General features: G+C 46.6%; 1 protein-coding gene across 2 annotated transcripts in view; it reads left to right on the forward strand.

The window, feature by feature from the left end:
- USP5 (ubiquitin specific peptidase 5) overlaps window positions 1-22,723 on the forward strand; it is a 29,816-nt gene extending 7,093 nt beyond the window's left edge. Inside the window, exons 4-20 of one of the 2 annotated variants that reach the window (XM_081176323.1) lie at window positions 85-218; window positions 414-559; window positions 1,774-1,958; window positions 4,110-4,204; window positions 4,968-5,161; window positions 6,380-6,451; window positions 8,843-8,924; window positions 9,678-9,803; window positions 10,569-10,722; window positions 12,292-12,466; window positions 15,717-15,805; window positions 17,305-17,496; window positions 19,572-19,715; window positions 19,832-19,977; window positions 20,125-20,278; window positions 21,070-21,154; window positions 22,098-22,723. In XM_081176323.1, the coding sequence (XP_081032449.1) occupies window positions 85-218; window positions 414-559; window positions 1,774-1,958; window positions 4,110-4,204; window positions 4,968-5,161; window positions 6,380-6,451; window positions 8,843-8,924; window positions 9,678-9,803; window positions 10,569-10,722; window positions 12,292-12,466; window positions 15,717-15,805; window positions 17,305-17,496; window positions 19,572-19,715; window positions 19,832-19,977; window positions 20,125-20,278; window positions 21,070-21,154; window positions 22,098-22,191 (2,267 nt within the window). In that variant the 3' untranslated portion in view covers window positions 22,192-22,723. The remainder of the gene's footprint in view (window positions 1-84; window positions 219-413; window positions 560-1,773; window positions 1,959-4,109; window positions 4,205-4,967; window positions 5,162-6,379; window positions 6,452-8,842; window positions 8,925-9,677; window positions 9,804-10,568; window positions 10,723-12,291; window positions 12,467-15,716; window positions 15,806-17,304; window positions 17,497-19,571; window positions 19,716-19,831; window positions 19,978-20,124; window positions 20,279-21,069; window positions 21,155-22,097) is intronic. The other variant, XM_081176324.1, reaches the window with a different exon arrangement.
- The last annotated feature ends 1,503 nt before the right edge of the window (window positions 22,724-24,226 follow it).

A 24,226-nucleotide genomic window follows, 5' to 3' on the forward strand; every position in this document is an offset into this window, starting at 1 on the left:
TATTTGGCTCAGACTTCTAATTCCTGATCTTACCATGTTGTCTCTTGCACCTCTCATTGCTGCTGTATTCTTCTCTTTTGGCAGGCGTGGAAGGTGGGTTTGACATCCCGGAGGAGAAATATGAATATGATGAATATGTCAAAATAGTCATTTTACCAGAGCACTTGGATATTCCTCGAGATGGACTGGAGGGTCTGCCAGATATGGTCAAGGACAGGGTAGGCTCTCTCTTTCATCGGAATGGGGGGGCAGTCCTGGATTGTTTGTTGGGGGCAGAAGAAAGGCCAAGTACTGGGGCTTGGCAGGGGGAGGGGGGAAGTATCGAGGTGCCTTGGCAGAACTCTGTCTGCAGGTGCAATGCAGGTGGGTGGGTTAGGAGACACTGGAAGGCTGACCCTCTCTTGGCCGTTCAGATTTCCAGTGCAATTGAAGCGATTCTGACAGCAGACTCTGCCTCGCGGAAGCAGGAGGTGCAGGCCTGGGATGGGGAAGTTCGGCGTGTGTCAAGGCACGCCTTCTCACTGCAGCAGCTCCAGAATGTTGTGCGTATCCCTCCTTGGTGAGTTTGATTGCAAAGTCTCTCTTTTTTTTAATAAGATATTTATTAAGATTTTCAAAGTATTACAAAATAAAAATGGTTAAAAACAACTCATTCTTTCCATTACTTATTTTTCATTAGCTTATTTCCCGGACCTCCTCACGCCTCCCTTTTTTGTATTCCAGTTCAGTTTCTTGGTTCAGCAAATCCTTACACTCTTTGTTTATCCTAGTCTTTTTGTTTATCCTAGTCTTTTCTTTGCAAAGTCTTGGCATAATAATACAATTAAGAATATTTTTTTATTTATACCCCGCCCATCTGGCTGGGTTTCCCCAGCTACTCTGGGTGGCGCCCAACAGAATATTAAGAACACATTAAAACATCAAACATTAAAAACTTCCCTAAACAGGGTTGCCTTCAGATGTCTTCTCAAAGTCAGATAGTTGTTTATTTCCTTGACATCTGATGGGAGGGCGTTCCACAGGGCAGACACCACTACCGAGAAATCCCTCTGCCTGGTTCCCTGTAAACTCACTTCTTGCAGTGAGGGAACCGCCAGAAGGCCCTCGGAGCTGGACCTCAGTGTCTGGGCTGAACGATGGGGGTGGAGACGCTCCTTCAGGTATACTGGGCTGAGGCCATTTAGGGCGTTAAAGGTCAGCACCAACACTTTGAATTGTGCTTGGAAATGTACTGAGAGCCAATCTAGGTCTTTCAGGACCGGTGTTATTTGGTATCGGTGGCCGCTCCTTGTCGCCAGTCCAGGTGCCGCATTCTGGATTAATTGTAGTTTCTGGGTCACCTTCAAAGGTAGCCCCACGTAGAGCGCCTTGCAGTAGTCCAAGTGGGAGATAACTAGAGCCTGCACCACTCTGGCAAGACAGTCTGCAGGCAGGTAGGGTCTCAGCCGGCATATCAGGTGGAGCTTGGTAGACAGCTCCCCTGGACACAGAATTGACCTGCGCCTCCATGGACAGCTGTGATTCCAAAATGACTCCATCCCTCTGCTGAGTCCCGTAGCAGGAGGAAGGGACTCCTTTGACGCTTGCCAAGTCTTCCCGCCTGCTCTCACCTGAGGATGCAAGCCCACAAGTTCTCCAGGAAGGAGACAGGCTTGCGTGTGTGCCTATGCTCGGGCTTGCTTGTACATGGCTGCCTGCCTGCCTGTTCCTGGTGGGCTGAAAGTCGCAGTGGCTGAGAGAAGTCGCTTATCCCCCACCTGTTTCCATTGCCAGTGGCTGGAAGTGCAGCAAGTGCGACATGCGCGAGAACCTGTGGCTCAACATGACCGATGGCTCCATCTTGTGTGGACGACGCTACTTTGACGGCAGCGGGGGCAACAACCACGCAGTGGAACATTACCGGGAAACGGGCTACCCGCTGGCCGTGAAGCTGGGAACAATCACTCCTGATGGAGCTGGTGAGCGAAGCGTCTAGCTGAGGCTGCAGCCAAGTCTCTGTCCTGACAATGTGGGAATGTTAAGGATAGTGGGAAAGGATGTATTGAATGAGTATTATCCCTCCGTCCCTCACGCTAGTGAAGTGATGTAGCAGAGCAAATTCCCCTCAATATAGCTGGAAGCTAGTTTGCAGATTTGTTTGAATCTCTTAGTTAAGATTATTTCCTGGTGTCCCATTTGATGATAATAATAATAATAATAATAATAATAATAATAATAATAATAATAATAATAATAATAATAATACATTTTATTTGTACACCACCCTCCCGGCCGGAGTCAGACCCAGAGCGGCTAACATCATATAAATAATACAATATGCATAAAAACATAAGACACAAAAGTCTTTCTGAGTAAAGTAACAAAAAGTTTACTCACGTTTCAGTTCACGATTTGGTCCCTGAAAGGCAGGCTTTACTTAGTATTTACACAAACTGACAGTGAGTTCATCTCATATGGAGACTGAACTCATGTGCTGCTGGCTGAGAGCCAGCAGACAGCAAAATTACATTAATAGAACAAAATGGCGGCAGGAGAACAGCATGGCAGCAAAAGAACAGTAAGCAAGAGAGCAAGCGAAGCAAGACAACAGACTGAGAAAATGGCTGCATGATGGCTCTTTTATGGAGTCAGCCACGCCCATCTCCCAGGTCACATGCAGGGGGAAGATGCTCCAGTCCAGTGGAACAGGAAGTTACAGGAATGTTGCATTTGACTGTACCAATGGATTACATCCTGCAGACAAGACAGGTGCTAGAATAGTTTTTGGAGTCTGTGGCCACGGACACATTCTCTTGTTTGTGCTCTTGCTATGAAGCAGTTACAGTCATAGGGGTCTGCAAGAAGCCTTTGCTGCCTGGGCCCAAGGACAGTTTGGGTCGGAGCTGACTCCTCTTTTCCCCACCAACTTGAAGTGAGCACGGCTATTCTTGCACATGCCAACATTCTTCCACGATTGGGAGGCCTGCTAGGGCAGTTGGTTTGCTACATATCCTAGAAGCCTGCCTTTCTCCACCAGGAATGACCACATGTTCTTGGGGCAGGGGAGTCAGAAATGAGTTTTGCTACACGCCCTTGCATGCAAACAGGCTCTGGCAGACTGAGCAGATGAGACTAATAGTCGGTCCAGTGGTCAAGAAGGCGGTTTCTGCACCTGCTGTAGAGGGAAGTGAGGGGCGGATGGGGCTCATCAGCCTAGGAAGGTAGCCCCTCTAGAAGAAGGAAAACTCTGATCCTAAACCTTCACTGCCTTGCAGGATCTCTGCTGTTATTGAGCATAGGTGCTTCACAGATAATGAGAGACATATATTTCTGCACATCTGGAAGGCCTGTCTCTTTGCCCACATTTTGTAGGAAGGAAAGGTTTTGGACATACAGTCATACCTTGGTTGTCGAGCGGAATCTGTTCCGGAAGTCCATTCGACTTCCGAAAACGTTCAACAACCAAGGCGCGGCTTCCGATTGGCTGCAGCAGCTTCCTGCACTCAGTTGGAAGCCACGTTGGACATTCGGCTTCCAAAAAATGTTCACAAACTACAGCACTCACTTCCAGGTTGATGGCATTTGGGAACCAAAACGGATGAGTACCAAGGCATTCAACAAGCAAGGTACAACTGTACCTTGGTTTTGCAAGGCCTTGAAGAGCCAGATCAGCACACTTAAACAACTGAGTGTGTCCCATCAGCTGCCAGTTGGCAGACCTTCTCGACCATGAGCTGGAAGCATATTTTGACATGCAACCCATCCCTTCCATAAGCAGCTTGAGTAATTATGGGCCAATAGTATTGTACATTAATCCTGCAAAATATGCGTATAAAAGATTTAATGTTGAAATTTTAAGTAGCATTTTTTGCATGCAGCTTTCAAAAACGACACCCCCGCCCTGCATTACTCAAAGTGCAGACAAAGATAGTTCATCTTCTCTCCTGTATTTTTTTTAAAAAATAGGACTGCTGGGGACCAGATAGAATTTATCTTGCTGGCTCAAGCAGCATTCAGCCTGCTGGGCTGCCTCAGGTGGTCATCCCTGCTCTTGAGGATTTCTGTAGGTGGAACAGCACCAAAAAGCTGTTGGTTTCCACCTCCCCTCCCAATGTTTCCTTTCTCCTTAGATGTCTATTCATACGATGAAGACGACATGGTTTTGGACCCCAACCTGGCAGAGCACCTGGCTCATTTTGGGATTGACATGCTCAAAATGCAGAAGGTGAGAAGGGGCGATGGGAGTGTTGCTTCCTGCCCTGAGATTTTCATGGCCACTCGGGCTTGAGATTTTCACATGTGACACTAGGATGGGATATGGATTTGCCATTGGAGTAGCTCAAAGGCTTTCGGACAAATTGGGATCGAGAGAGAGAGAGACTGCCTGTTGTTGTTTAGTCGTTTAGTCGTCTCCGACTCTTCGTGACCCCCTGGACCAGAGCACGCCAGGCACTCCTGTCTTCCACTGCCTCCCGCAGCTTGGTCAAACTCATATTCGTAGCTTCGAGGACACTGTCCCACCATCTTGTCCTCTCTCCTCCCCTTCTCCTTGTGCCCTCCATCTTTCCCAACATCAGGGTCTTTTCCAGGGAGTCTTCTCTTCTCATGAGGTCGCCAAAGTATTGGAGTCTCAGTTTCACGATCTGTCCTTCCAGAGAGCACTCAGGGCTGATTTCCTTAAGAATGGAGAGGTTTAATCTTCTTGCAGTCTGTGGGACTCTCAAGAGTCTCCTCCAGCACCATAATTGCCTGTTACCAACTCCTAATGCCAGACTGCGGCCAGAATAATTCTTCTGTCTTTGATTCAATGTTTTAGCAAGATAAATTCCAAGTAGCCCAGATGGAGAGTGGGGAGAGGGCTCTTGAGTTCTTTGTAAGCTTTCTCACATGCCGCCTTTGTTGTGACTTACTCCATTAATTTTCCCTGGATCAGCAACTCATGAGGGAGGGGCATTTTCTGAGCATTTTCTGTGGTTCTTTCTTCCCAGACTGACAAGACGATGACAGAGCTAGAGATTGACATGAACCAGCGGATTGGTGAGTGGGAGCTGATCCAAGAGTCCGGGGTTCAGCTCAAGCCACTCTATGGCCCTGGCTACACAGGCATCCGTAACCTGGGAAACAGCTGCTATCTCAACTCAGTAGTGCAGGTGTTGTTCAGCATACCAGATTTCCAGCGGAAGTAAGTGACCTGGAGGAGGCCTCCATTGTGCCTGTAGCTGCAGCAAATTGTATTGAATCACTTCTGAGAGTGCAAACAGATATCGCCTGTAATATAGCAATCTTAACACCTTCAGAGATGAGAGCATAGCGTAGTATGGTGTCATTTTAGAGGGTGAAACATAATTTTTGCAAGTTTCTTCAGCTGAAGGGTCTCAAAAATATGTTTTTGGGTGTGAGGAATTCAAATCTGCTATTAATTTTGTGATTAGACAACATTTAGCTTGGTATGTCTGCGTTTGATGAAGAGGCACAAATGGCTTTTGGAAAAACAAAGAAAATTTATTTTGCCTTCTGAAAATGTCAGGCAATACTAAAGAATAATAAGAGGAAGCAACAATATGAAGCAATAATAAGCAATAAAAATAATACTAATGTATCTAACTGCAGATATTTGGCAATCATTTTTAATGATTTCTTTGAAATTTTACACACATTTTACTTACCAAGCAAAACTAAATTATATCGATTTAACCAAAATATCTTTTGAATTCACAATATATGTTACAGCATTTTAGCTCTCTTCATTTTTGGAATTTGAAAGTTGAAAAAAAATCAACGTGTCCTGATAGCGTAGCCCACGTTCATTCTCTCTGCTTCTAATTAAGTTAAAATAAACCATTTGTGGGCCTTGTCTAAAGCTTTGTACATCTAGCAGACCTACAAAATTCGGATAATGATTTTCAGTGAGTTTTGTTGCTGTTGTTCAGTGTGTACCCTGCCACACCTCAGGCACTGGGAATGGGTGAGAGTTCATCAGTCACAAAACCGCTTGCCGCAGTTCTTTAATTAAAGCCCACCCTCCTTGCTTCTGGCTATCAGAAGCCAACTTGAATGAAAACACACTGCTTCTGGAAGCCATGCCAAACAGGAGTCTCCAGAGGAAGGAGATTTCAGAGCTGAGGGGCAGCTATCTCTCTCAGCATCATTCAAGTTGGTACCTAATCAAGGTCATATTAAGGGGACATTCCAACTCCAAACATGCAATAGAGACCCAAAAGCAAGAGATGTTTCTCTACTGCTCCAAGGCCAAGACATGTGCATTATTATTATTTTCACAAAACGAGGTTGAGATTATTTGGGCCCCCAAACCCCCGAATCTTGCCAGCTCTGCTGTTCTGAATTATGCAACCGTGGGTTCACTGAACTGTTCTTTTTCGTTTGCTTGCTTGCATTCTAGGTATGTAGACAAGCTAGAGAAAATATTCCAAAATGCTCCTGCTGATCCGACACAGGACTTCAACACCCAAGTGTACGTAGTACTCTAAAGGGCTCTTTCTGTCATGGGCTGCATTCCCTTGGGGGTTGTCTGTGTTAGTGGCTGCTGCGCTGCTAGCGGGGTACAGCCACCCCTTCTCTCTCTTTCTGCCACATGCCACACCCCTTTCTTCCTCCCTCTCCCCAGCCAATGGGCTGCCAGAGGAGAGTCAGACAGATCTCTCTTGCCAGAGGTCTGAGCTGATGGATGGCAGAAGGCCTTCTGCCTCCTGACCCACATCCATTTCAGCTCTCCCCCCCATCACCTGTGAAACTAGACTGCTAGACCCCTGGGTGCCAGTCTCTGCCCCAAAGGGACAGGGTTGGGGACTAAAGTGAGGGGTTTCTTCCCTCTCTTGCTACTGCCCCTCATGTTTGCCACTGGCAGTGAACAGAGTGTGCTCACTAAGCAAAAGCAGTGACAACTTGAAAAACATTCTGCGCTGATTGGGGTGCTGCCACATTTTGTAGAATTGTGAGGGTTTAGAAATCTAAGGGCACAGCTAGATTGGTAAAGAAAAGGTGTTTTATGTGTGTAGTATATGCTTTATAACACTGTGGCACCAGACTTGGGAGTTCCATTTTTGCCAACCCGATTTCTCATACAAAGTTTAAAGCGTGTTTGCCTGAAACAGTTCTTTGATGTGTCCAGATCAGGCATAGGCAAACGCGGCCCTCCAGGTGTTTTGGTACTACAACTCCCATCATCCCCAGCTAACAGGACCAGTTGTCAGAGATGATGGGAATTGTAGTCTCAAAACATCTGGAGGGCCGAGGTTGAGGAAGCCTGGTCAAGATGCAGCCTGTTAAAATGAAATCCAAGATTTTGGGATTATTATTTTTTTTAAAAAAACCTGAATTGTGTGAATTAGTTTTTGTTTCAGATGTGGGGAATCTTTGGCCCACCAGGTGCTGCTGAGCTATGAATTACATCTGCCCAGCAAACATGGCTAATAGCCAGGTGTCAGCTAGCCAGCTGCATGCGTTGCTGCACTTAGCAGAAAAACACTCCCGGCAGCCAGCCATAAATTCCTTTCTTTATTTTCTTCTGACAAGATTACATGCAGAATAAACAAAGCGACCCGTCTCTCATGACGCGTTGCTCTAACTACTTTCTCTTTTCCCTCTCCCTTGAGACCAACAGAGCCAACGGCTCAGCCCCTTCCGTTTTCCCCTGTGACGTGGATCCCCCTCTCTCTGAAGCACCCCTTCCTCCCCAGACTCACTATCCTCTTCTCTGTCTTCTGAGGAGGACTCCGTACTGAGCAGTGGAGATCGTTCCCTGTATCCTCTAATTCTTTCCTCCCTCGCTGCCTGCAGTTCCCTGACACCAGGGATGATGGGAGTTGTAATTCAGCAACACCCGGTGGGCCAAAGGTACATCACACCTGTTCTTGAAAAGAAAAAGCTTTTAAGCAAAGGTTGGGTGGCTATCTGTCCTGGATGCTTTAGCGGAGATTGCTGCACCTTAGAGTCCCTTCCAGCTCTATAGCTCAAGGAAAAGCTGGATGCCACCAATCCTGATATCCCTATTCCTTGGAAAAGACATATTGTACTGTTTGCAGAATTCCTTGGACACAGTTACAGATAGCTGTTATAGTTATAGTTATACAGATAGCTCTATATAGTTATAGAGAGCTGAAGTGTCCTTCAGCTCTCTATATTGGACAAACAGGCCAAACCTTTCACCAAAGAATAAACAGACATAAATCTGACATAAGAATCACAAAACAGAGAAACCAGTAGGAGAACACTTCAATCTCCCAGGACATTCTATACAAGATCTCAAAGTAGCTGTTTTACTACAAAGGAATTTCAGAAATAGACTGGAAAGAGAAGCTGCTGAATTGCAACTCATTACCAAACTTAAAACCATGGAGAGACCTGGTCTGAACAAAGACATTGGATTCTTATCTCATTATACATGACTAAGCCATTTTTCACCTTCTCACCCCTTGCCTTTTCCTGTAAGACCTATTACAGTCGTTAAGAGTCGTCAACAGGCTCATCTCAGCTATCTGCCAATCTCCCATTCCCACCACCCTTCTGAGTAATACCCCTCCCCACCTTCTCACTATATAGAAGGATCTGGCAACTTCTGTTTCAGTGTATCTGAAGAAGTGTGCATGCACACGAAAGCTCATACCAAGAACTAACTTAGTTGGTCTTTAAGGTGCTACTGGAAGGAATTTTTTTTATTTTGTCCTTGGACACAGTTGACACTGAGAGGCTCCTAAATCACTCCAAGTATTAGAGCCCAAACACTGATCTTTTGTGTGAAGCAGGAGGTGCCCATCAAGATTTCGGCAGGCTACAAGGTTAAAACTCACAAGGTCATGCTCTTATTATCCATGTCAGGGCTGATTACATTTATCTGCTTTTCCAGAGCCAAGTTGGGCCATGGGTTACTCTCTGGGGAATATTCAAAGCCAGCTGCTTCAGATGGAGAGCAGCAGCTGGACCAGAAGGTAGGGTTATGAAGCCCATTTGTCCCTGAGCTTGGAAGGAGGCTTCCTAAATCAGTTACAGGCAGGGTGGATAAAAATAAATATATATTTTTAAAATTTAAAAATCAGATTTTTTAAAATTTAAATCGGATTTTTTGGATTTAAATCAGATTTTTAAAATAAAATGATTTTGGAGAAAAATTCCTTCTAAAGATAGTTTTCAATTTAAGTTACATTATAGTCCAAAGGCTATTCATCAGGAAATAAGGATTTGTTTTAAGTTTTTCATGTGTGCTAAAACTCAGTCTGCTTGTTTTTTAAATTGTTTAACCACATCAGTTAACAAACATGGATACAAATGCTATGATGTTATTGTTTTAGTTAAATAAATTGTTTCACTTGTTATTAAGGAAATGATTACTTTTCTCCTTCCAATAAAGTACAGCAGAAAAGTTGTCCAAATATGAACAGTTTACGTAGTAAACCTCACAATAATTTCATAATTATCTGTCTTAATTTATTTCTAATAGTAGAACCAAATCAGTAATTTTTGATATAGATGTAAAAACTATTCTGAAAATTTACTATTCCAAAAATGAATCATTCATCTGGTTGTAAAGATTAAGATTATACCAGCAAAAATGAGTCTTTCTGTAAAAAAAGAGATTTAAATCAAGTCTTACTGACTTGTGATTTAAATTGATTTGATTTAAATCAAATCCACCCTGGTTACGGATCTCTCCTGGTTGAAGCAAATGTCTCTTCTCCTTGCAGGGCATTCAAGATGGCATCGCACCTCGAATGTTTAAATCACTTGTTGGCAAAGGGCATCCAGAATTCTCTACTAATCGGCAACAAGACGCTCAGGAGTTCTTCCTGCACTTCATTAACATGGTGGAGGTAACAATTCCCGGGCTTTAGGAAATGGATTTCTACTTCTACTGGATAGAAATGGTGGGATGTGTACTTGGGCCGGTGACTAGGAGTTGTTTGGCAGGCCAGCACTGAATGCTGCCACCAGAGGGAAAGAGGGAGAAGGCTGCTGACAGTATTGTCACTGGAAGAGAGGAAATACCGTATATACTCGAGTATAAGCCGACTTTTTCAGCACACTTTTTATGCTGGGGAAAAAAACCCCTCTGCTTATACTCGAGTATAAGGAATGTTGGGTGTGCCATTGGCTTAGGCAGGGTGCTGTCTAGGCCCAAAAGAGTGCTTCCTCAACAGCTGAAGCAAGTGCTTTCCTGAAAGACCAAAAGCCTGGAAGCTTTGGCATAGGCTTTTAAAGAAGAAGAAGAAGAAGAAGAAGAAGAAGAGTTTGGATTTGATATCCCGCCTTTCACTACCTGAAGGAGTCTCAAAGCGGCTAACATTCTCCTTTCCCTTCCTCCCCCACAACAAACACTCTGTGAGGTGAGTGGGGCTGAGAGACTTCAGAGAAGTGTGACTGGCCCAAGGTCACCCAGCAGCTGCATGTGGAGGAGCGGGGAATCGAACCTGGTTCACCAGATTACGAGTCCACCGCTCTTAACCACTACACCACACTTAAAGGAGAGGCGGACAGAGTAGCTTTTGCTTGCTTGCTCCTGGATCCTCTCCTCCAGTATGTATGCTGTCGCTGGCCCTAACGCCTCTCCTTCCTGTTCCCATATTTTCCTTCCTCAGAGGAACTGCCGTAGCTCCGAGAACCCCAACGAGGTCTTCCGCTTCTTGGTGGAGGAGAAGCTCAAGTGTTTGGCCACGGAGAAAGTGAAATACACCCAGCGCGTTGATTACATCATGCAGCTGCCGGTGCCCATGGAGGCAGCGCTGAACAAAGGTGGGGAGCTGTGATGTCACTGGTGTCTCCCCACCTCCCCTCCGTCCTTTGCAGACCTTTATTTCTGTGCTCAAAGTGGTATGTGCAAGAGCAACGGTCTCTTTTCCACCCCAAGCAAAGCTTACTCTGCCGCAACATTTCCCGAACGTAGGTCTCGGACTGTTGGACTACAACTCCCATCATCCCTAGCTACCAGGACCAGTGGCTAGGGATGATGGGAACTGTAGTCCAAAACAGCGGGAGACCCAAGTTTAAGAAACCCTGCTGTATCATTTCCCTGTGATTTTCATGAGGGTAATGGCCAGCCAATTCCCTTTTCCTTGCTCCACTCTGAAACTGGCCGAGCCTTGGTATGAGGTTCTAGGAACACTAAAACCCTGTTCATAGCAGCTGCCTCTGTGTCTCTCCACCTCTGCCCTATCTGTCATCTAAGGTGCATGCACATCATGCACTAAGCATGGATTTAAGGGAGAGGATACTGCCGAGCTTTTCCTGTGGTTTTTGTTATTATTATTATTATTAATAAAAAAATTATACCGCCCTTCACCCGAATATCACAGGGCAGTTTGCAGCACAAAAACACAAAATAAGAAGACAAAATACTTAATAAAAGCAAAAACAAACCAAGAACTCCCCCGTTACCTTGCCCAGCCAAACAGATGTTGGCTGGGCAATAGAATTAAATACCACCAAGAAATCCAATAAAATCAGCTCAGCTGCATTCACCCAACTTTTCTGGGTAATCTATGATCATTTATTATTATTTATTGAATAACGCCCTATTTCTAGAGGTCCCAGGGCGGTTCACAGAATAAAATCAAAATATAAAACCACAAAATACCGTAATTTTTGTTCTATAAGATGCATCAGACCACAAGACGCACCTAGATTTTGGAGGAGGAAAACAAGAAAAAAAAGACTCTGAATCTCAGAAGCCAGAACAACAAGAGGGATCGCTTCGCAGTGAAAGCAGCAATCCCTCTTGCTGTTCGGGCTTCTGGGATAGCTGCGCAGCCTGCATTCGCTCCATAAGACGCACACACATTTCCCCTTACTTTTTAGGAGAGAAAAAGTGAGTCTTATGAAGCAAAAAATACGGTACATAATCAAAATCAAAATAACAACACAAACACATTTTAAAAGGGCATAGGATCCTCACAACATTTAAAGTAAATATTAGGGCAACCAAGGGAGATTTAGTTCCCAATATGAACCAGGATTCAAACTGCAACAAATAATAGATAAAGAATTTCATCTGGAGTTCACCAGCAACAGCACAATTTAACACCCTGCACAAGGATTTGTGTCTGGTTGGTAGCTGTTCTAATCCTAATTAATCAATGGCCCTTTAAACTGTTTATGGCGGGGCGGGGTACTGTTTTTGTTTGTCACGATGGTGTGTATTTTTGGAACATACCAGGAAGAATTTTAAGAAAGAAGAAAGGTGAAAGATGCTGCCACACAGGGAATTATGTAATGGAAATTGCAGCTGGCCAGTCCATTTTCCATGACCTATAGCCAAACCTAATGATAAATCCCTTGTGTGCTTCTTTTTCCTTTTTCCTGCAGATGAGTTGCTAGAATATGAAGAAAGAAAGCGGCAGGCTGAGGAAGAGAAGCAGCCGCTGCCCGAACTGGTCCGTGCCAAGGTGCCTTTCAGCTCCTGCCTAGAGGCCTATGGGGCCCCAGAGCAAGTAGACGACTTCTGGAGCACAGCCTTGCAGGCCAAGTCTGTGGCGCTCAAGTGAGTTGGGGGAGCAGGGAGGTAGTGCTAGCAACTTGGAAATTCGGGGCATGCAAGGAAATAAACCTTGCTGAGGATTGCATTTGTGTCATCATAGTACAGTGGTGCCCCGCAAGACGAATGCCTCGCAAGACGGAAAACTCGCTAGATGAAAGAGTTTTCCGTTTTGGAGGTGCTTCGCAAAATGAATCTCCTATGGGCTTGCTTCGCAAGACGACAATGTCTTGCGAGTTCCTGCTGGTTTTTTTTTTTTCCCTCCCCCCCCCTTTTTCTAAGCCGCTTATCAGCTGATCCGATCAGCAGATAAGCCACTAATAGCGCTAAGCCGCTTATCAGCTGATCTGATCAGCAGATAAGCCGCTAAAAGCCTCTAAAAGCCGCTAATCCGCTAATCCTTCAATGGGCTTGCTTCGCAAGGCGAAAAAAACCGCTAGACGAAGAGAATCACAGAACGGATTCTTTTTGTCTTGTGAGGCACCACTGTACAGTTGTACCTTGGAAGTCGAACGGAATCCGTTCCGGAAGTCTGTTTGACTTCCCAAACACTCGGAAACCAAACTGCAGCTTCCGATTGGAAGCCGCGTCGGACGTTCGGCTTCCAAAAATAGTTCGCAAACTGGAACACTCACTTCTGGGTTTGCGGCGTTCGGTATGCAAAACGTTCGAGAACTAAGCTGTTTGGAAACCAAGGTGTGACTGTATTAGTGCCGTTGTGGAGTTGTTTCCTGTTGCTGTGAAGCTTTTGTGTCGTTCAATGATCTTCCCAAGGAGCTGGACCCTACCAAATTTCAGACAGTTTTCCTAAAACAGGACCCCTTTTCCCTATGTAGGAAAACACTAAGTGTGGCAGAGGAGCACCAGCTGAGCAGACAACAGGCTCTTGCACAGACAGGCCTGGTTGGCAGACATTGAGCACAGTCTGAAGTCCTGGCTGGAGGCATTAGTGGCTTTGACAAACAATGCCTATTATAAGATTTGAGAAACAAAGCTGCACCACCGAACCAGAGCCGATGAGGCCCAGAGAGTGGGACCTTGAGCTGAACTGGGAGACCTAGGTGCTAGAAACCTGCGCGACACAATTTCCAGTCATGTTTCTCATCATCAGAAACAAAAGGCATGAGCCCATTTGCCTCCTCTTGCAGCACCAGTGACCAAGGGATGGCGTGCCATGGGTTTGTAACATTCCCCTTCACTGTATACAGCTTACCTGCATGGGTAGGCAAACTAAGGCCCGGGGGCCGGATCCGGCCCAATCGCCTTCTAAATCCGGCCCGCGGACGGTCCGGGAATCAGCGTGTTTTTACATGAGTAGAATGTGTGCTTTTATTTAAAATGCATCTCTGGGTTATTTGTGGGGCATAGGAATTTGTTCATTTTTTTCTCTCCAAAATATACTGTCTGATGGACAGTGGTGAAAATGTTTGCTGACCCCTGGCTAGATCTTACATAGGAGATACTCCCCTCACCTGCAGATCTTCCATGAGTTGGGTCTGCTGTTCTCCCACTGCCCACAGGATTTGTGGAGAAAACAAAAACCTGGGCTGTTGCTCCCTCTCAATTTGTGCACAGATTGTGGCTGATGCTATGGCAGCTGGGAAAGTGAGAGGGGCTCTTTACTGCCTTGCCTTAGTCAAGTAATTACCCAGAATGGTGCGCCCTGCACAGCTTCCTGACTGGGAGGGAATAGCTCAAATCATATTTCGATATCCCTCGCATCCAAAGTTAACTCCAGCCCCTTGGCAAATTCCCTACCTGGGAATAATTTGGGGAGGAGGGGAAGACTGAGCAACAATAGCCTCCTTAGCCAGAGATGTGGCTGCAATCACACAGGTGCAGCTGCCTGCGAAGGATATCTGCTTCATCCTGTTTTCCCTCAGTCCATTTCCTCCTCGTTTTGCTAGCTAGTGGATGGGAAAACTACTGGGTTCTTCCATTTGGGAGGCTGCCAAGTGCCATGGCCTGATGTTCTGCCAGCATGTCTCCCTTGTCTACAACCAGAAACTGCCCATCTGCTATTCATTGTAATTTGTGACAATGAATGGACTGATTCAGTCAGTATATGAGAGAGAGAGAGAACATCCTTCTCTCTCTCTCTCTCTCTCTCTCTCTCTCTCTCTCTCTCTCACACACACACACACACACACACACACACACAGTGCATAATTGCTCACTCACTAAAACACACTTGGATTCTGAGCAAACTTTGAATGAATAAAGGTAAAAGAAGCACATGCCAGGCACAGGGAGGAGACTGATTAGCTACAATCTGCAAATCCATATCACAGAGGAATGGGATCTGGGTGGGACAACTTCTTCTTTGGCGATCACTCGTAGCTGAGTAAGATTGTCTTCCATAAACACGGTTTTAACAATGAGTCCGTAAGTGACTGTGGAGGCCAATTCTGGATCCACGCATCCTTCCACAGTGGGGACATTGGTTTCTGGGCGGGAGTTGATCACGGTGTGGATTTGCCAAGCACGCCTTCCTCTTAGGACGTTTCTCCCTTGCATCCTGAGTTTGAGTGTCTTCAAAGCCCATGATACCTTTGGTAAAGGCTGTTCTCCAACTGGAGCGCTCACAGGCCAGGGTTTCCCAGTTGTCAGTGTTTATCATACATTTTTTTAGATTTGCCTTGAGAGAGTCTTTAAACCTCTTTTGTTGACCACCGACATTACACTTTCCATTTTTAAGTTCAGGATAGAGTAGCTGCTTTGGAAGATGATAATCAGGCATCCGCATAACATGATCAGTCCAGCGAAGTGTATGGGAATAGGACTGAAAAGTTTTAAAGGAACTGATAAGCTACAGCTGTATTTTGCACAGAAACCTACAAACCTTTCTCCAATTCAGAAAGTACCAGCACAGGCAAAGGGTAAACCTCTGTCTTTTTTTGTCCTTCCACCTGTGGAAGGAAGACCTTTCACATTGTTGGACATCTTCAGCTCTAAGGTGTACAGTTGCCCCTTTGGAACTCATTTGTTTGTTCTGTTAGCCTTGCGACTGGTGGCTTCCATTTTTCGGTTTTGTTTGGTATGAAACAACGTGCATCCATAGTAGAAGCAAGTTAAGCAATTGTGTGCACGGTCCCTGCAGAAAGTGGGAAGCTTGCGAGAATCCAAGAAACTGTAAGCTTGCAACTGCTGCTCCATGTGAGAGTTTATATATTGAGGAGTCTCCCTTCTCTCTTGGTTGGGTGTTGCTTAACTTTTGAAATGGGGTGCTTCACTAGCTCTTCCTCTCATTTTTTAGGACAACCCGGTTTGCATCCTTCCCAGATTATCTCGTGATCCAGATCAAGAAGTTCACTTTTGGCCTAGACTGGGTGCCCAAAAAACTCGGTAAGAGGGCTGTTCTTCAAGGTTTTTTGTACATTTTGTGTTTTCATCTTGTATTTTTATGCTGTGAACCCACCCTGAGATCTATGGATGAAAGGTGGTGCTAAAATGTAATAAATAAATAAAATGTTGAGAAATCACAGGTTGTCCAGGGTTGGGAGTGACGCCTCATAATTCCAGCATGGCAACTCCTGTGGCTGCACCAGATATTCTGTCCTAGTTGATTTGTGTAATGAAAATACTTACCAAAGATATATGGTGTTTCTGACTGTTCAAAGTGGTTCAGCTCTCCAGGAATCCTTCAAATACCCTTGTGAGGTAGGCCACTATTATCTGCAATTGTAGATATGGGGGAATGAAGGGGGGCACCACAGGATGTTAGGTTGCTTAAAGCTACCTGGTCGGTTTATAATAATAATAATTTATTTTTTATACCCCACCTATCTGGCTGGGTTTCCCCAGCTATTCTGGGTGGCTCCCAACAGAATATTAACAACACGTTAAAACATCAAACATTAAAAACTTCCTTAAACAGGGTTGCCTTGAGATGTCTTCTAAAAGTCAGATAATTGTTTATTTCCTTGACATCTGATGGGAGGGTGTTCCACAGGGCGGGCGCCACCCCCAAGAAGGCCCTCTGCCTGGTTCCCTGTAACCTCACATCTCACAGTGAGGGAACCTCCAGAAGGCCCTTGGAGCTGGACCTCAGTTTCCAGGCTGAACTATGGAGGTGGAGACGCTCCTTCAGGTATACTGGGCCAAGCCCGTTTAGGGCTTTAAAGGTCAGCACTAACATTTTGAATTGTGCTCGGAAACGTACTGGGAGCCAATGTAGGTCTTTCATGACCGGTGTTATATGATCTCGGCGGTCACTCCCTGTCGCCAGTCTAGGTGCCGCATTCTGGATTAGTTGCAGTTTCTGGGTCACTTTCAAAGGTAGTCCCACGTAGAGTGCATTGCAGTAGTCCAAGCGGGAGAAAACTAGAGCATGCACCACTCTGGCGAGACAGTCTGCGGGCAGGTAGGGTCTTAGCCTGCGTACCAGGTGGAGCTGGTAGACAGCCGCCCTGGACACAGAATTGACCTGCGCCTCCATGGACAGCTGTGATTCCAAAATGACTCCCGGGCTGCGCATCTGTTCCTTCAAGGGCACAGTTACCCCATTCAGGACAGGGGAGCCCTCCATACCTGCCCTCCCCGTCCCCCCAAAACAGTACTTCTGTCTTGTTGGGATTCAGCCTCAATCTATTAGTCGCCGTCCATCCTCCAACTGCCTCCAGACACTCACACAGGTTTGTGGCTGTGGACTTCCTGGTTCATGGTCTCTGCCACTACGCAACATCTATTCTTAGGAGCCTCTCCTTATCGGTGGCCTTGTTCTGTTAGCACGTCCATAGATTGTGGCGTTTTCTTTCATTTTTTACGCTAGCCTTCTTTGTTTAGCCAATTTACCTTCGACACAATCCCTGACCTGATCCCCATTGTGCTGCTTGCGTTGACAGATGTCTCCATCGAAATGCCAGATGAGCTGGACATCTCTGCGCTCCAGGGGACGGGACTGCAGCCTGAGGAGGAGGAGATGCCTGACATAGCGCCTCCGCTGGTGACGCCAGATGAGCCCAAAGGTAGCCTGGGTTTCTATGGCAACGAGGACGACGACTCCTTCTGCTCCCCTCACTTCTCCTCTCCGACATGTTAGTGACTCTTCTCCTTTCCTCTCTTCCTTGAGTCTCTCACTCACTCACTCAACCCCCCCTCCATCTCTCTCCTTGTGTCCTGTCACCTGTGTCAGTGCCTTTCCTTCTCCTTGCTCAGTCTCTCTTCCTGTCAGCTCTTCTGTCGAATTGCTGGCTGCCTGACTCTGCACCACCTTACACTACATCTCAGGATCCACTATTGAATCATGGGGGCTTCAGGGATGGAATTGTAAAGTCTGAATCTTACAGGGTGTGTTTCTAGAGAATCACCCGCCCCCCTTTCTTTTCTTTTTTTAGCCTGAGTCAATCACTGTTGAAGATTCATTCCCCGTGTCTGCAGTCATGGGATTGTTGTCTATCACACGACTCTGTATGTTTTCATTCCACAGAGTGGGAAGTGATGGAGACAGGATGTTTGTGTTACTGTGTGCCGTGAAGTGGGACTATTGTTCTTTGTTCTTTCTCTTTGCTGTCTGATGCCAGAGAGAGAGAGGGAGCCATGCTGCAGTGCTCCATGCGTGTGTTTATGTAAATAAAGTAGATTAGCCAAAATGCTGAGCTACTGAGTTCTGTTACGCAAACTGCGAAATACTCTGCGTATCCGTAAGTGTGCTGATGTTTCTTGGAATCAGTCGCTGTGAAGTTTGGGCTGAAGAAAGCTTTTGAAGCTCCCGAACGTTCGACCAGGAGGGAGAGAACATGCCAGTCGGGCATGTGTCTCTGCCAGGGTCCTACTCGAGAGTAGGGGCTCCTAACAACCACGCTCAAATCCTGTCTCTGAGGCACATCTGTTTAAGAGCTGTGTTCTCCTTTCACATCTTTTCCCCCATCTAATGAGACCTGTGGTGCCCTGGAGCTTTCCGAACCCTTCCTTAACTGAGACCTTGAATCCCACCATGAAATTAGCAGAGCGAAATGTTATGGCATTGGATGGGGAATAGTGCACCTTCAGGCCTCGTTCAGAAGAGGCATTCCAGAGAAACAACCCTCTGCGATCCTTGGCAAAGTCCGTTTCTTGTCAAAGGGCACTTGCACCTCCTCTGCTCGTAGTCATCGTCACATGCAGCATGTACATTTCCTTTAGAGAAGACCTGTGCAGCTGTGGCCCACCAAACTGAACACAGCCCACCAGCTAGAAAGTGTAGCCTGCCAGCAGCTTGACAACCCTCCCAGTCGTCATAATTCCTCTGGCTCTCTCAGAAGTCAGTGGCGAAAAGCTCCACTATTGTCTGCCTGATCTCCCACCTGAAGGTAGGGCAGCTACCAAAGTCTCCACTGACTGCTCTCAGGATCAGGTTTGTGAAATCTCAAAGAAACTGTAGTATGTCAAGGGCAAAACCGACCTAGTAGGATGTTCCCCATCTTCTGTCCCTTAAATACTTTTGTCGGGATGGTGTTGTTTTGGCAACGGCGAGAACAGGAGACTGGTGGAGCTGCTGGCTAGCAGGCTACCATATAATCATCATCATCATCATCATCTTATTTATATGTCACCCATCTGACTGGGTCGCCCCAGCCCCTCTGGGCAGCATGTGGGTTTGGTGAGCCACCAGTTGCACAGCCCTGTGAGGAAGGTATGGATGGGAATAGGGCTTGGTCTATCTTTAAAAAAAATAAATGCTTTTTTTTTGGGGGGGGGACATACCTCACATCAACCAAAAAGGAAGAAGACGAAGAAAAGAGAGGCATCACAATGCATATAGAATTGTTCCCCTAGTTATTATGAACCCATATTCTTCAACAATAGTATTGTATTTGTTACGAAGCATGGTGTTGTAAATCATGGTCATCGTTTGCCATCTCATCCCAGGCTGGGTCTGTCTTTGACTCCTCTTTAAGAAATGTGCGCGGAGCTGGGGAGGTGGTTATGCCTCTCCCAGCAACTGCTTGTTGCCGCTGCAGGAGTGGCCATTTCCACAGACCGCTGGATACAGGCATGGCCTTGGCGAAGGCGCATAGTGTGTGCGAGAGAGAAAACCTGCAGAGTGGAAGGCTGGGGCCTGATCCCACAAAAGGCTTGGCCAGAAGTGGTGCTTTCTGGGGAGCTCTAACCCTTTCCCCTCCCATTGCAGCCCCTATGTTGGATGAGTCTGTGATTACTCAACTGGTGGAGATGGGCTTTCCGACGGACGCCTGCCGCAAAGCTGTGTATTACACTGGGAACAGTGGGGCTGAGGCGGCGATGAACTGGGTCATGTCCCACATGGATGATCCAGGTACGTCAGCAACGTGGGTCCCTGTTCTCAGGGCATTAAACTTTTCCTCCTGCTGGGATTAGCACATGTTGGGTGGGAAAACTCCATGGCTCCCACTTTTTCCCTCTTTTCTCTAGATTTTGCAAATCCTCTGGTTCTTCCTGGATCCAGTGGACCAGGTTCCACCATCGCTTGTCCAGACCCTCCATCAGAAGACAGCGTGGCCACCATCGTCTCCATGGGCTTTTCCCGGGATCAGGCCATGAAAGCGCTCAGAGCTACGGTGGGTCGAGGGTGAAAGATGAGCAGAACGTTCCTCCTCTTCTGCTTCTCCTCTGCAGCATTGCGCCTGGAACTGTGCCCTTTGGGGACAGGGTGGGAGAATTGGGTGGGCTCCTAGCTTGACCGTTTGCAATCCTCTCCTCCGCAGAATAACAGCCTCGAGCGGGCTGTGGACTGGATCTTCAGCCATATTGACGACCTGGACGCAGAAGCGGCCATGGACATTTCGGAGGGGCGTTCGGCGGCCGAATCCATATCTGAATCTGTCCCTGTAGGGCCAAAAGTGCGTGATGGATCTGGAAGTGAGTCTGCAGCCCTGGGGGAGTTTTGACTTTCGAGGGTTGAGTAGTTTTGGTTCCCTAGCGCTTTAGAACATCGTGGTCCGTACTGTGGTTGCCTAGATCTGTGCCTCACCCATCAGTCTTCATCCCAAGCCCTGAAGCCCTTGTTTATTTCTCCCCACCCCACTCCAAGCTTGGCACCAAATTGACCTAGAGAATTTGCTCCCATATGATACGGTGATAGCTGCTGTCTTAGGTGGCTTTAAAACCAGGATTGGACAAGTCATGGCGGCTGGGGCTATAAAAGGCTCCTAGCCATGTTGGAGAAGGTACCTGTGAATTCCTTATGCCAGCCAGCAAACAATGCAGGAAGGGTTAATGCCGTTGTTTCCTGGAAATAACTGGGTGGTTATGGGTGGCAACTAGATGGGCACAGGCCAGGTCCAGAAAGGCTCTTCGATTGACTTTATCTGAACCAGTCTTGTGTCCTCTGGCACCTTCTTTAAGGGGACGGGAGTGTTTGAAGACAGACTTGGTGCCGTTCCAGATTATCACACACACACAAATGCACATGCCATGGCCTGCCTCTCATCTGTACATGTCAATGAGGCTGTTCTTCAGGACAGCTCATCCAGTCTCATAATGTATCAGATCCTACATTGATTCCTGCATTGCAGAGGGTTGGACTAGATGACCCTCGGCGTCCCTTCCAGCTCTTCAGTTCTACAATTCTACTATCCTCTGGCGGTTTGAGGGAGAGCTATGCAGACAGGGTAGCAAGCATGCTTGACTCCTTCCTTTCGCTCTTTCAGAATACCGGCTTTTTGCCTTCATCAGCCACATGGGCACATCCACTATGTGTGGCCATTACGTCTGTCATATCAAGAAGGATAGCAGGTAAGGGGGGAAACAAAGTACCCTTTGAGAGAGTTGGGGGGCGGGCGGGGTGAGCAAGGAAGGATTCTGAAGGCAGCCAGCCAACTAGATTTGTATTACTTACAATCTAACCCTCAAAATTAAACAAGGCAGTCCAAGCAGAAGTTAGAAACATGAATTTTCAGCAAGTTTGCAGTTTTTTGCTCCCGGTGCATATGTAAGCTACCCTGTAGGCAACTTGTTTTAATCGGTCAAGCCCTGTAGAGGGAAACCACTAAGCCACAAGTACAATCCCTTGGTCTGCAGTGAAATATGTCTTTGAATTTTGTAGATAGGAAGAAGCCCTTTACAGTGGTACCTTGGTTTGCAACCATAATCCGTTCCGGAGGTCCGTTTGTAAACCAAAACAGGTTGTAACCCAAGGCACACTTTTGCCAATGGGGCCTCTAAAAAAAATTTGTTCGTAATCAAAAAATAATGGGTTGTAATTAAAAAAAAAAGGTTGCAAACCGGGACATGCACTTCCGGGTTTGACGTGTTTGTAATCCAAGACGTATGCAAAGGAAGGTACCACTGTAACTGCCTCGATCGGCCATTGCAGAAGGGCAGCTTGGCTACTGAAAGAGCCCGTATGCTGGGCTATGTGTGCTTTTTAAACAAAATTCTGCCCCAAAGCAATCCCAAGCCTGTAATGCCCATTACGCAAAGTGGCATTTTAGAGGGGGGAAATAATAATTGTGCCCTATTGATACATTGTTTCGCTTATATTTGGGAGTGGCTGGGTGTAATAGCTACGTTGAATATCTTATTATCTCACCTCTCTGGCTGCTGAGATTTAAGCAGGCATTCGATCTGTTCACTTCTGAGCATTCTTTGCCACCATAACGACTAGAAACTTGGTTTCCTTTCATAAAAGGAAAAGAAATAATTTCAATAAACCCCTCTTCTCCCCGCCCCACTCCAGATGGGTGATCTACAACGACCAGAAAGTCTGCGCCTCTGAAAAGCCTCCCAAGGATCTTGGCTACATCTACTTCTACCAGCGAATCTCCAGCTAGGACCCTCTCCTGCCAGATGTGGAGTAGGAGCCAGGCGATGGCAGGAGGAGGGGAAATGGCAGCGATGAATGCAACGAAGAGGGCCAACTCTCAAACCCTATGTGTCTGTGTGCCACTGCTGCGGCCCCAGGAGCAGTATCCCTCCTGGAGGAAGCTGGAGTTTGCTGCCCCTCTGGACACTGGGGGGTGGGGGTGGGGGTGGGTTTGAACCTCTGTGTAAGAGCAGGAAGGGGGGAAATATATATCTCACTGAACCCAGGCACCCAGGGGACATCTGTGCACAACATGTTTCCTCTTGATGTAACTATAACACGCTTGGACAATTTAGAAAGGGGTGGGGACAGCAGGGAGCACTTGGGTTACGTGTGGCTTTCTGTACCATATAGGGCGGCTCCCCCCCCCGCCCTCACCCCCCCCTGGGAATTGTGCTGGGGGGAACCTGGGCTGTAAAGTTAGCACCAGTTCTTCATGTGCCCCTTATATGCCAAAACACAAAGGATCAAATAAAAACCTTGTACCCCCCTTCCAGCAATTGGGTCTTGTTCATAGTCTTCATTTTTTATTATGGGCTGATCTGCGTTGGTTGGTCACAGCAAATGGCGTTTCGGTCCATGAACAGGCCTTATGCCCTGGATCTGATGTAACAAAATACCGTATTTTTTGCTCTATAAGACTCACTTTTTCCCTCCTAAAAAGTAAGGGGAAATGTGTGTGCGTCTTAGGGAGCGAATGCAGGCTGCGCAGCTATCCCAGAAGCCAGAACAGCAAGAGGGATGCTGCTTTCACTGCGCAGCGATCCCTCTTGCTGTTCTGGCTTCTGAGATTCAGAATATTTTTGTTCTTGTTTTCCTCCTCCAAAAACTAGGTGCGTCTTGTGGTCTGGTGCGTCTTATAGAGCGAAAAATACAGTACATCTTTTTTTCTTTTGGAGGGGGGTATTAATGGAGATGAGCATGTCTTCTACTTCTAGGAAAAACTCACCAAAATCTGCTCCCATTTTCTAGTAGCTTTGCCTTGTTTTTCTGCTTGCTCCATGAGCCATTCAATTAATTCATAAGAGTGAAAGCAGACCTGGCGTCCTCCAAATTTGAAGTCAGATTTGTCCACAGGGTTGGTATCCTGCTCACATGGCTTTCTGTGCCTTCTGCATTTGTTACGCCAGGCCTCTGCCTCCCTCATGTGGGCCAGGACAGAATCATAAGGTGCAGTTCATTTTCCCTTCTGCTACTAGGACTGGAAAATATCTGGTTTTCAACACTGCAATATATCACCAGAAAACATAGTGGAGCTACATAGAGGCATTGGCTGGCTTCACTGTTCTTCCTACATTGTGATTTTTGCATAACACACACAAACACCATGATTTGTGATATATTGCCAGGTCAAAAATTATGAAACCAATATCACAATATGGATTTCAAACCAGTTTTGGACAATATATTGGATCTATCATCCACCCTACCCAAAACGTTTTGGCACCTGAGGCAGCCCCCCAAATGGTGGCCCCATTCCCTGTCAATGAAGAAGGGACTGAGGGAAGGTCTACATCAGGAACAAGGTGTGTGGGGAGTTGGAGATTGGCATTGAAATCTGCTGCCTTACTGGATCCTGCCACCTGAGGCTGTTGTCTCACCTTGCCTCTCAGGTGGGCCGGCCCTGCCTGCTACGCTAAAGGAGTATTATACGAGAGAGACTTCTGCATGGTCACGCTTGTTCATTTTGGGCTTGTGTTACAAAATCACATTTTACTTTTAGGCACAGTCACAAGTTAGAAAGATGCCCACTGTATTCAACAGAACTTACACTGTAACGGTAAAGGGACCCCTGACCATTAGGTCCAGTCGTGACCGACTCTGGGGTTGCAGCGCTCATCTCGCTTTATTGGCCAAGGGAGCCAGCATTTGTCCGCAGACAGTTTCCGGGTCATGTGGCCAGCATGACTAAGCAGCTTCTGGCGAACCAGAGCAGCGCACGGAAACGCCGTTTACCGCTGGAGTGGTACCTATTTATCTACTTGCACCTTGTGCTTTCGAAC

This window comes from Podarcis bocagei (genome assembly GCF_964188305.1).
Source record: "Podarcis bocagei genome assembly, chromosome: 17".
NCBI classification, from domain to species: domain Eukaryota; kingdom Metazoa; phylum Chordata; class Lepidosauria; order Squamata; family Lacertidae; genus Podarcis; species Podarcis bocagei.